Source organism: Parasteatoda tepidariorum, chromosome 2 (assembly GCF_982258835.1).
Source record: "Parasteatoda tepidariorum strain Cologne lab strain chromosome 2, Ptep-v5.0, whole genome shotgun sequence".
Classification (NCBI taxonomy): Eukaryota; Metazoa; Arthropoda; class Arachnida; order Araneae; family Theridiidae; genus Parasteatoda; species Parasteatoda tepidariorum.
Genome location: NC_141756.1, coordinates 26,055,994 through 26,069,789, shown reverse-complemented (window position 1 = coordinate 26,069,789; position 13,796 = coordinate 26,055,994). Strand labels below are relative to the sequence as shown.

The following is a 13,796-nucleotide window of genomic DNA, read 5'->3' as shown; positions in this document are numbered from 1 at the left end:
AAACTAAAGTATATTATCTTATCTCCGTCGTCACCTGGGTGATGAGATTTCCAAACACGATCCCCTCTTTTAGTTATCTTTGTTTTTTTCGTTTTTGTTTTTTGCAAAAATAACTCGAATCTTATTCAACTACTAACTCACCTTTGCTTTATTATAATTACTACTAATATGTATTTATTTATTTTACAATAATTTTATTAACACACTTTCGTGTTTGTGAAGCCGGAATCTTGCAATACGAAATTTTGCAAAAAAAAAGAATTCGAATCTTATTCAACTACAAACTCACCTTTGCTTTATTATAATTATTACTTATATGTATATACTTATTTTACAATAATTTTATTAACACTCTTTCGTGTTTGTGACGACGAAATCTTGCAATAAATATGTTATATTGGAGCCGGGTACAAAAAAATTGATAGGAAATAAAATTTAAAAAAAAAATGGTTAGTATCAAAAAAAACGATATGCCGCAATATCCCTTAGAATACAACTGGTGAGGTACAATTTTTAAAAAACAATAACAAAGACTGATTTTTTTTTACATATCCTTTCTTGACCAACCAGGATCTAAATAGCAGTTTATCAAAATGAAGCTGAACATGTACCTAAAGTAGGAGTTTAAGTCAATGACATCAAATTCTTGGAAAAGCGCTATAAAATCCTTGTTTATTTATTTGAAAAGCATCGAGGAGCACCATCAAAAACTACATCATCATTACACAGCTGGTGCATGATTGGCAAGGAATAGAGGCATTAGTGGTGGGGAACAAACATACAAGCATCTTAGAAGGAAATTTTGCAGATTCTTAAAGGCGTTCCGGAGACTTGGTTGTATCCAAAGAACCATATAGGGAGTCAATTTTGCTGCTTCATTTTGGTATGTAATAGCGAGTAAAGACAGCACCATCAAAAAGGTGAAAGCTCCGTCTCTCAAAAAAGGAGAACGGGGAGAAAAATATATAAATCGCTCAACACGGGAGCGGAGTGCAGGGGGGATCACAAATCTCGAATGCTTCCATATTAGCAATAAGGCCGTCAGTGCAATTTATTTTTAAATGATGAAAAACAGTTCACCTCTCGAAAAAGAGACTAAACACAAACAATGGCGAAGGAGACTCCATCCTTACCTCCTAACAAGTACAGGATATAAAAAAAAAAAACGCAACAGCGTGACGTGGAGTATGATACTCACAAATTTCGAATGCATGGCGTAAAAATTCTCCCGCTATATTTATAGCTGCTACAAAATATTTTTTACTAACTAGAGTAATTAAATATCAACTAGAAGCTCTAGTGTTTGATAACAATGCAAGTCGCAATTGTTTTCTGAACTTGACAAGCCGTATTTATTTGAAAATTTTCCCGAAAAGGAACTTATCGGTCAATCAAAATTTTTGAAAGCTTTTTTGATAGCTACAATGCTCACATTTCAACTAGATTTTTGTATTGGATGAAAATAGAAGTTTTAATCGTTTTTGACCGTTAAAAACAGTTCTTGTATTATTATTATCGTCAAAAATAAAAGATAGTTTTTTGTCAATTAGCATTTCAACCACTTCATGTCTTGCTAGAAAGCTGAATTTCAATTGGGTGTCCATGCTTGATGTCAATACAATTAAGAATTGTTTCTAAAATACTGAAAGAAAAACGTGTCTTCCTTTTATCATCATCATCAGCAGCAGCATTGGCACGACAGCCCTTTGTGAGCCTGGGCCTTCCTCAGAAGCTTTTCCCATTCTGCCCTTCTCCCAGCAATTGATTTCCAGTTCTTTACTTTTAGTATGGCAAAATCTTCAGTCACACAGTCTTTCCATCTTTTATCACCAATTGAAATTCCGATCACTTTTAAACGTAAGCAAACTAAAAGGTATAAATATAGAAAGAATAAAATTTAAAAAAATTAAAAACATGTTTTTCAAGAGGACAAAAAAAGAAATAATAATTCGATCTCTGTCACGTCTTAAAAGAAAAAGCATAAGACTGTACCATTTTCATAAAAATCTTCATTTCTAACTGAAATCTCTTCATATCTTCTGTAAGAATAATGCACTAGCATTTTTACTTTAGGAGTGGCAGACTTATTTTTAAAAAAAATATCTTCCATTTTCTACTTAATTCAACCGTTTTAAAGATTGCTCGTTGTAGGAAAATACAAAGACATGATACAAATTCATTTCTATTTGTCAATTTTTTACTTGATAAACGTTACATTAATATAAAATTTTAAACGAATCAATAAAGTTTACATACTTATACTTAAGATAAGAATTTGCAGTTTTTCTTTTATTTGGAGTAACATTCAAACTTGGGAGATAATTTTTGACTTCTTTATCACTTTATTAAGAACAATTTCTAATATCTTGAAAGATACGGACATCTAATAAAAGAATGAACTTAAAACAAATATTTTTAAAAAATTAATTGCTGAAATTTCTGAGAATTCTTTTCTTTTAACTCTTCAAAGATTTATGACCTCCGTATCTCTCTCTTTTGTTACACACCCGTTTTCAATTGAAATGAAATTTTGTAAAAAAAAATTTATAGTTCCAATCCAGAAAAGCTTATTTTTAAAAAAAATAATAATAATAGTAATGATTATCGTAGCCTTTCTTTACCCTGGTACATGACCTAACCTCTTTGGCCCCGGCGTCCTGGTGTTAGGACGCAACTTCTTATTATGCATAGTTCCTTACACCTTAAAAATTATTTAATAAAACACTCTTTGCCTAATTCATTACTCTTAACTGAAAATTCAGTAATTTTAACTGAAAAAAGTTCGTAATTTCCTTAATTATAGCCTGGTGTCCTACTAGTAGAACATTTTTAAGAAGATTGGTAATTAAAAGAATGCTATAATTTTTCATGCTTAAGATACTTAGAGTGCAATGTATTCAACCAATCTTTTTATCTGTCCAATTCAGCTCCGAAGCGATTAAGTAGTGGTTTTTATTTTATTGATATTACAAAAAAGGAGATAACATTGAACAAAGAGGTTTTTCAAAAATCGTAGAAAGTAAATCAAAAATCGTAGAACGTAAATCAAAAATCGTCGAAAGTAAATCGAAAGTCGTAGAACGTAAATCAAAAATCGTAGAACGTAAATCAAAAATCGTAGAACGTAAATCAAAAATCGTAGAAAGTAAATCAAAAATCGTAGAACGTAAATCAAAAATCGTCGAAAGTAAATCGAAAGTCGTAGAACTGAAATCAAATATCGTAGAACGTAAATCAAAAATCGTAGAACGTAAATCAAAAATCGTAGAAAGTAAATCAAAAATCGTAGAACGCAAATCAAAAATCGTAGAAAGTAAATCGAAAACCGTAGAAAGTAAATCGAAAATTTCTGATATCTACTGTGGTACCATGATAACTTTGAACGACATTCCGACTTCTTCTTTTTATTTATTTTGAAAGAAAAGATGAAAAAGAACTTTTGTGATAATCGAATAGTGCGTGTAATTCGCAGGAAACGCTAGAGATTAGATAATACCAGAGTAAAGTACTTCAGAAACGAAACGGTTTTTCTTTACATACTTAACTGAAAAGACCAGATGGATTTCATTTCCATCCGATATTTAGTTATTAACAGATCTAATTGCTTATAGCTATGAGACGTACTAAAACAACCGCTCGTAAAAGTATCGGCGGTAAAGCTCCTCGGTTACCCTCTATCGGAGGTTATTGTTTTTCTCATGGTAGTACCTCCTTAATCTGCTCATACAATTGGATTATTCGGAATTATACCTTTTGTTTTGATGAGACGAGCTCATTTTTGAGTAGCCCGATTTTCGTAGTTAGAAGCATACCCAACACAGAATGGTGTCTCCGTCTATCACAGGAATCAAACTATATGGGGGTTCATCTAGCAACAAATTGTATGGGTGAAACTTCTTTTTCGAAAGATGATGACGCACCCTCTTCGAATAAGGATAGATCGTCATCATCATCATCTTCGGATTCAGAAAATTCAGAAGATGAAATGGATATGTTCAATGTAAAGTTGGTAGTTATTGGTGCAAGGGGTGTGATAGGAGTTGAGTTTCATGATGATCTTCGAGTTAACTCTGAAGGAGGACTTTCGCTTCAATGTGGATCATATCGTTTTATTTCGAAGGAGAAAATAGAGAACGATACTCTTCATTCGGATACTATTACTGTTTGTTGCAATATGTATTCATGCTATAATAAGAGAAAATACGAGAGAATTGCCAGAATAGTAGAAATACGAGATAATTATGTAGCTAAAACTAGTGTATTGGTTGATAAATTGACATGGGGTTACAAATTTAACTCTAGTCAGTTGATTGATACTGAGCAAAAAATTCCAGTGAAAGACGGATCTTTTGGCATATCTGGAATATCTTTCCTCAAGAATGAGAATTTAAAGATGAGAATTCATTTTGTAAGACCAAAAGTGAACAAATATCATGGGTTTATCATCGATTGCAATATCACTCTGCTGAACGGAAGTTGCAAAATTTGCTCAGAAAGGAAACGAGGTCGCTTCGATTCTTCTAAGCCTTTTTGGGAATTTATTTTAGATGCATTTTCCCTTCCGCTACGAAACCTCCTAACTTCTGGGAAAGAAAAAGAATTCACGTTACTATGTGAGTTCGCATTTTCGGATGGGAAAAAATTGCACACTTTAGACATCCAAGAAGAAGACTTGCGGAACATATTTTCGAACAGAAACAACTGCGGTGTCAGTTTTGAAACAGGAGAGGTTCTTGAAGCTAACAGGACTGTCTTAGATACTCAATCGCCATCTATTTTCGACCAAAACGGACCTGAAGACCAATCAGTGAGAATAGCCGAAGATTTTTCTGGAGAGATAAGTACGGTGAATTTGTTTTCGGATTGTCTGAATACTGATCGTATAGCAAAAATGGATTATGAACGTGCAAAGCTTGTGATACTAAATGCCGAAAAATACTCTAAACACTTATCATACCTAAAGGAAAAGAGTTTGGCCCTCTTAAAATCAGCTATATCGGAAAAGAATGCTTGTGAAATATTAAGTCTAGCTGGTGTTTCTCATTGTAATGAGCTTAAAGATCTAGTAGTGGATTTTTTAGTTGCTAATTCCGACAAATTTTTGTCCAAACCACAATGGCTTGAATGGATTAAGGACAATATGCAGTTAGCTTCTGTTGTTTTGTCCAAAATATCTACCAGGTTATCTACTTCGCAAACCACAGAATGCGGTGAGTCCTCTTTTTTGACCGTAATGTCTCTGCATTAACATCCCTTTTTTGGACAGATTTCGCTTCACATTATAATTTTTGTAAATAGAATAGGCATCTCAAAATAACGTGATTTCCCCATTCTCTATGCTTTCCCTCTCTCGGTTAGCGTGCTGTTCGTAAATCTTTGTTTTTCTCCTACGCCTACATGTAAGTGGGAAAATCGCGTAATCTCGAGACACCTATGCTATTTACAAAAAATATAGTCAGTTAAGATAACAGATCACCTTAATGTTTTTTGCATTATCTCCCAAGCCTCTTTAGTTCTTTAAAAGAATTTTAAAAAATATTGCAAATTTGCATACTATTACAATTGTAATACATAATATAATACAATCGTAAAAAAATTCTCGTGATAAAACGAAGCAAAAATAATTTTCAGTAAATATTCATTATTGTTTATTAAGTTGTTTATTATAGAGTAGCACTACCCATTAGGCATTCGTCAAGTAGGAATAAGTTATTTCCCGCTATTTAAAACTCAAGCTACTACCATCAAACAATCAACAATCAAATAATCCGAAGAATTCTTCTTCTTGGGCACTACAACCTATGACAGGCCAAGGCCGTCGCAATAAGTTTTTGCCAACTTGATCTATTCTGTGCCATGGCCTTCCAGTTAGTTATTCCTATTATCTTTAGGCCCCTCTCAACTGTGTCCAGCCATCTAGTCGGTGGACGACCCCTTTTTCTTGTACCTTCCGATTTAAAAAAAGTTACTTTTTTGCGGAGTTTTGGTCTTCAGATCTATAAGGGTGTCCCAGCCATCAAGTGCGATTGGCTTTAATAACATGAACTATGTCTGGTTGTTTATATTTTTTATATAACTCATGATTGTAAGAGGTTATTCTCACAGACTGCACCCAAAAATTCTTCTAAGTATCCCTCTCTCAAAAATCAGAAATTTGTTCTCCTCTTTTTTATTAAGAGTCTAACACTCACTACCGTATAAGATGACAGGCCGTAGGAGTGTTTTGTATATGTTAATTTTTGTCTCTTGTTTAAGTAATTTACTTTCTAGTTGGCTTTCAAACCAAAGTAGCACTTGTTTGCCATTGCTAAACGGCTATCGATTCAGTATTTATGTCATTTTTGCAGGTTACAGTATTCCCAAGATATTTAAATTCCTCAACAGCTTCAAATTCATAATCATACACATGTAAGGGCCATCATTCATAATCATACACATTGCCTTCGTGAGCCCTCTGTTTATCTCCATATATTTAGTTTTGTCAGTATTAATGGTTAGTCCCATTTCACTTGCTGCTATAATATCAAGATCATCTGCATAAGCAAAAATTTGTGTAGATCTTTGAAAAATAGTGCTTTTTACATTGATTCCAGACGCACTGATTACTTTTTCAAGTGTGATATTAAACAGAAGGCAGGCAAGTGCATCTTCCTGCCTCAGGCCTCTATCAGTGTAGAAGGGCTCGGAGAATTCGTTTTGCAACTTAACTCTGCACTTGACTCTTCTGAAGTTAATATGCTTCAGGGGAATAACCAAATTCCTCCATTGCTTCATACAACCTATTTCTTTTGATACTGTGATATGCTGCCTTAAAGTCAATAAAAAAGATGGTAAGTCTCAATATTAAATTCTTTTGTCTTCTCAATAATTTGTCTCAAAACTTGTATTTGATCAATTGTAGATTTTTCTCTTTGAAAGCCACACTGGTAACTTCCAACCACCTTCTCCACGTATTTACCACTCGTGGTGACAAAAGTCTTTTATATTGGAGAAAATCTTGTATGCTGTATTCAATAAGGTGATCCCCCTATAATTTTTACAATCCGTCTTGTCTCCCATTTTGAAGATAGGGCAGATCCCATTCAATGGGCATCTGTTCCAATTCCCATATTCTGCATATAATATCTTGGATTGCCCTGATCATGCTGGTTCCTTAATTTTCAAAAGTTCAGCTTTTATTCCATCTGGTCCAGCAGATCTATTGTTGTTCAACTTCTTAATTGCCTGTTCAATCTCACCAAGAGTAGGCAAACCAGTCTCCTCTCCTTGACTACTGGTAGTCCTATAAGATATACCATCAACCAGGTCTGGTAACTCACCCCCAGCTAAGAGGTCAATCCGAAGAATTATACAGTTTAAAATATTATTACAATTAAGGAAATAAATAATATCTAAAGTACCAACCCAATACAATGAAGCAATGAACAAATCAATTCGTAGAATGATTAAAAAAATCTATTTTTAACGATACATAGACCATTTATATGCTTATTACTTAGGAGAATTGCAGAAAACTCTTGATTCCACACTTTGAAGGATCCCTCTAGTTAATCAGTAGCTTATCTAGACTAAGTGTAATGAGCAAGATATAAAACGGAGCATCCTGAAAAACACCCTGAATTTAATCGGAATTTTAAGAATCATTACTAATGCTTCAAGGGCCTCCCCTTAAATATGTTAATGTATTAGGGCAGACAATAGTTTAATTTAAGAAATCGGACACAAAACGCAGTTTCAAAATACGGGAATCGGTCGAAATTTGGAAAATATGGTCCCAATAGTATGGGCAGAACAGTGGACAAAAATTAGAACCCTCAGTGTTAATTTTACTTTTTTGCTCATTTTGCACGCAATTATAAAATTAATTTATCTAAAGATAATTTTATTAAAAAAAGTTTTAATTATTCACTATTTTTTAAAATTTTACTATGGTCTGAAAACTTTGAATTGCAATACAATTTTTTACATTATATCACAGAAGATATTTTAATATATCAAATTATGCAATATAAACGAAATCGGTCGAATAGATCTCTAGAAAATTAAATTTTAAATATTCGACTTTTTTAAAATTTGATAACTGAAAAATTGTTCAACCGATTGCACTTAAATTTAGTATTTTGCTATTTTAAATATACTTACAGATGGAAAAAGCTCTTTTCAGTTTTCCGTTCAATCCAAACAAATTTTACTAAAATATTTATTGTATTTACTTATTTAAGAAGTACTTCTGCGTATAATCTTTCACTGAAAATGGAAACAAAAACAAGTTTCTTAAGTTCTTTTTTATTGTTTATTTATCTTAAGAATGATTCTCTAGTAATTTAAGCACTTGCTTTCTTACTGCACCAACTTCTAACAGCGAATGTTAACAAAAGAACACGAACAAAATTGTTCAACCGATTGCGCTCAAAATTGGTATTTTGCTATTTAAAATTAGTTTCAGATAAATAAAAAAAAGCTCTATTCAATTTTCTATTTATTCCAAACAATTTTTGCTAAAATATTTATCGTACTTACTTATTTAAGAAGTAATTCTTCAAGTGAAATATCTTTTTGAAAACTGAAACAAAAACCATTTTCCTGCATTATTTTTTTATTGTTTATTTATTTAATTTTTTAGAACGATTCTCTAGAAATGAAATCTCTTGTTTTCTTACAGCACAACCTTCTAACAACGAATACTAATAAAAGAACACCAGCGAAATTTTTCAACCAATTGCGCTTAAAAAAATTTTTGCTATTTAAAATTACTTACAAATAGAAAAAACTCTTTTCAGTTTTCTATTTATTCCAAACAAATTCTGCTAAAATATTTACTGTACTTACTTATTTAAGAAGTAATTCTTCAAATACAATATCTTTTTGAAAACTGAAGCGAAAACCATTTCCTTACATCCTTTTTTATTGTTTATTTAATTATTTATTAGAACGATTCTCCAGAAATGAAATCTTTTGTTTTCTTACAGCACCAACTTCTAACAACGGATACTAAAAAAAGAACACCAAATTCTTCAACCAATTGCGCTTAAAATTGGTATTTCGCTATTTAAAATTACTTACAAATAGAAAAAACTCTTTTCAGTTTTCTATTTATTCAAAACAAATTCTGTTAAAATATTTACTATACTTACTTATTTAAGAAGTAATTCTTCAAATACAATATCTTTTTGAAAACTGAAGCGAAAACCATTTCCTTACATCCTTTTTTATTGTTTATTTAATTATTTATTAGAACGATTCTCCAGAAATGAAATCTTTTGTTTTCTTACAGCACCAACTTCTAACAACGGATACTAATAAAAGAACACCAAATTCTTCAACCAATTGCGCTTAAAATTGGTATTTCGCTATTTAAAATTACTTACAAATAGAAAAAACTCTTTTCAGTTTTCTATTTATTCAAAACAAATTCTGTTAAAATATTTACTATACTTACTTATTTAAGAAGTAATTCTTCAAATACAATATCTTTTTGAAAACTGAAGCGAAAACCATTTCCTTACATCCTTTTTTATTGTTTATTTAATTATTTATTAGAACGATTCTCCAGAAATGAAATCTTTTGTTTTCTTACAGCACCAACTTCTAACAACGGATACTAATAAAAGAACACCAAATTCTTCAACCAATTGCGCTTAAAATTGGTATTTCGCTATTTAAAATTACTTACAAATAGAAAAAACTCTTTTCAGTTTTCTATTTATTCAAAACAAATTCTGTTAAAATATTTACTATACTTACTTATTTAAGAAGTAATTCTTCAAATACAATATCTTTTTGAAAACTGAAGCGAAAACCATTTCCTTACATCCTTTTTTATTGTTTATTTAATTATTTATTAGAACGATTCTCCAGAAATGAAATCTTTTGTTTTCTTACAGCACCAACTTCTAACAACGGATACTAATAAAAGAACACCAAATTCTTCAACCAATTGCGCTTAAAATTGGTATTTCGCTATTTAAAATTACTTACAAATAGAAAAAACTCTTTTCAGTTTTCTATTTATTCAAAACAAATTCTGTTAAAATATTTACTATACTTACTTATTTAAGAAGTAATTCTTAAAATACAATATCTTTTTGAAAACTGAAGCAAAAACCATTTTCTTACATTCTTTTTTATTGTTTAGTTATTTATTTTTTTAGATCGATTCTCTAGAAATGAAAGCTCTTGTTTTCTTAAAGCACCAACTTTTAGCAGCGAATGCTAACAAAAGAACACTAACGAAATTGTTCAACCGATTGAGTTCAAAATGGGTATTTCACTATTAAAAACTACTTACAAATAGAAAAAGCTCTTTTCAGTTTTCCATTCCTTCGAAAACAATTTCTTCTAAAATAATCGTTGTTCTTACTTATGTAAAGAAGTAATTCTGCAATTAAAACTGAAGCAAAAACTACTTTTATAAGTTCTTTTTATTGTTTATTTTTTCGAAGGTATTTCTAACAGTGATAGCTTTTATTTTCTTACAGCATCGACTTCTAACTCCGAGCATCAACAGAAGAAGAGAAGAGTAGACTGAATAAAGTTACCAGAATAAATCGATGAAGTTGCCTGGACAAACGAAAAACTTGGGACAATAAAGGGAAAAACCATATTTAATACCATGCTTAAAAACCAGTCATAAAATATTTTTGCATCAAAATATTTTTTAGAAAACATTGAGATAAGTACTTCTGTATTTTCTGAAATTTACTCCAGATAACAGGATTATACAGAGAGACATCTTACCAGAAAATAGTGCTTCTATCATACTAGAAATTTTCTTGAAAATCACCCTCCTGAGCAATTTGAAAATGTGGCTTATCATTATATTTTCCCACGTACTTCAGATTGAAAATAACTCATTGAGTTACTTTTATTTTAATAGAAAGTGTAAGAAATTTGTTTGACGTGACCAAAGAATGAAAGTTATTCGTTTGGCAATGGATAAAATAAATTTAATTTTTAAAAAAAATTGATAAATTGTCTATTTTTTCGCCACAGAAACTTTAAAAAAATTAATTCAAACTTTGTTTCAAATAATAACTTTACTGCAGATACAAGGTGCTTCGTAAAGACCACCCTTCATATATATTTTCCAGATTCCTTATCAAAAATGGAAAAAAAGTACACACATGGTGGGTCACAACCTGCTTTCACTCATTTTTAAATTATTTAGATATCATTGTAGATTTCAGTACTTTGGAAATACGACATTTCTTTATTGTAACATAAGCACTTTAAATGTATTAAAAGCATCAGTCTGAAATTTAATAAAACGCAGTTATTTTCGGCGTTAATAAAACATCTATTCAAAAATTTCACAAAAATAAGCAATTAAAAATGCAATAAGTTTCGAACAAATTAAAGTTCGAAAAAAAAGTTACGTTAAATTCATAGTTAAAATCATCTTTTAGCACACCAGTTTACAATTTTGTAGTTGCAGAGTTACGTATTTTTTTACTCCAAGTTTGACAATTAAAAAATTTTGAACAAATTATCAAATGTTAGTTTTTTTTCCTCGTACTCCGTGCGCATTTTTTATTACATCTTCGTAATTTCGAATCTCTAAATTTTAGCGTTTGGGTAGCAAAATGAAGTAACGCACGTAAAAAAAAATCAGAGCTTAAGATCTTTTTTTTTTTAAAGGCATTAAAATGATTGAAGATAAAAGTAAGAAATGCACCGATAAAGACAAACAGTAATAAAATAATGATACTAAATCTTTTATGAAAAAAAAATTAGCATCTAGGATAATTTTTTTTTTCAAATTATATAGTTTAAAATAAAAAGAAATAAATTCCAATTGAGTTTCACACGTAAGCCCCCCTCCAAATTTCAACCATAAAATCAGGTAAAAAATGCTGCAATTTAGAAAGATGTTATATGTTGACATTTAAACTAAACCAACCTTAGCAGCCACTTTGATTTAAAAGTTCTCATAGCTTCTCATTCTATAGCAATTTATTAATAACATTTTTTGATGATGCCCTTTCGGTGCGCTTTTGCTAGTCCTGCAATACTTTCCGGCACAGAAAATTTCGATTGAAAATTTTAGTCAGGTAGTCTACTAGGGATAGCCTGGTAGAGCGTTGCGCCCATGTTCAAGAGTTCGTGAGTTCGATCCCACTAGCCGAAGACATGTAGTAAATAATGCTGACTGGTCACAAAGTCCTCCAACTTCCCATAAAAAAATCATACCTTTAGGGTATTCATTTGGAGGTTGATCGATTTCTGGTTCAGGTTAAAATTACGATCTATGAATGAATGAATGGACCCGCCCATTAAAAAAGTTTTGACGTGTATGCGTGGCTGAAGTCGTATTCTTGGCCATAGATGGCGCTACTGAAAAAAAAACGCAAACTCTGCCTTAAATTCACTTGGTTCCACCAAACAGGCTTGTTGATATTTGCAAGTGACATTATAACCAACAATAGGTCAAACATTAACGAATGAGACCATGGGCAGACTAAGTAAAGAGACATATTTAAGCTCTTTGCTGTTTGAATAACAGTTGCTTAACACTTAAAACAATTAGCTTTAGATTTTTAATGGTTAGCAATATTTGTTCAATTAGCATGACCAAACTGACTACATTTTGCCAAAAACAGGCATTCCAAAAATGTTACAAACCACTAAAATGTAAAATTAATTGTTTTTAAACGTTCGAAAATTTTTATAGACCACTGTTCTACAAGCGACAAAGAGATAAAGTATGACTTTTCAATAACTAAAGTCGCACTTCATGACCTAGACTTTACTGACTAAGGTGCACATCATCACAGACAAGCAACACATCATTGCAGTTAATGATGCGTTGCTTGTCTCAAATTTGCTGTTCTACAAAAGGTAAACCACACCGTAAAAATGTGGAGTAATCTCTCTCCGAATTAGATGTTGAACTATTCTAAAAAGTTGTCTGAAAGAGCATTTTTTTTCAAGTAACACATCATGAGTGTTCATACACAATTTAAAAGGAGTATGAAAGCTAGAAACACCGAAAATGCAAGTTTACAGCAAGATAGATAGCTCGTCTTTACGTCACGTGTTAAATATTTTAGCTTCCAAAAACAACAACCCTGGCTCGTTTTGATTTCATCTGTAATATTGTTTACAATCCATTAACACTTGGCTAGTGTTCGCGGCTATCTTCAATGTTGCTTTTCATTTGCAGAAACTTAAGTTCGTAGCTAAAAATATGTATATTTATAGTTAGTAGCTATGGGGATAGAGCGTTTGCTTCTCAATGAGGTGAACCCGGTTCGAATCCCAGGCATGACGGGCCGAAACGAATTCCGCACCCGGCTCCTCAACATCGTCAGTGGTAGACGGATCATGGGTTAGAGTCCCCTTGACGTCGGGCTAACCATGGGAGCTTTTCCTAGTTTTTCTCTCCATGTAACACAAATGCGGGTTAGTTCCATCAAAAAGTCCTCCCCAAAGTCATAATTTCACCCAATACCTGATCCAGGAATTTCCTTGTCTTCTGGATTGTGCTCAAAATCACAAGGCTACGGAGTTGAACATTAGTGGTCGTTGGCTGTTCAACGACGGTTATAATAAGGATAATTGAAAGATTACCTAAGTTTTCAACTCTCATCAAACAGTAATTAATAATTTTACAACGAACTTTACAACAAAGTCCTACTTTGCTAAGCCCACTTCGAATTCGTTCGTTCACTTAGTTCGAATTTTAAGTTACTATTCTCTCTGCTACGCGTATATTTGATTTACAAACTAATTTCATTTTAAGAACTAGTGTATGTATGTAATCCTGATTTTCACTTTATACTATCGTGCAAAAATAA

At 31.7% G+C, this 13,796-nt stretch overlaps 1 protein-coding gene across 1 annotated transcript; it reads left to right on the top strand.

Annotated features, from left to right (window-relative positions):
- Positions 1-3,520: 3,520 nt before the first annotated feature.
- Positions 3,521-11,115, top strand: LOC107438111 (uncharacterized). The gene is made up of 2 exons (XM_016050293.4): positions 3,521-5,210; positions 10,479-11,115. Exons 1-2 carry the CDS (start codon positions 3,614-3,616, stop codon positions 10,526-10,528), a joined length of 1,647 nt encoding a protein of 548 aa, XP_015905779.3. The 5' UTR covers positions 3,521-3,613; the 3' UTR covers positions 10,529-11,115.
- The last annotated feature ends 2,681 nt before the right edge of the window (positions 11,116-13,796 follow it).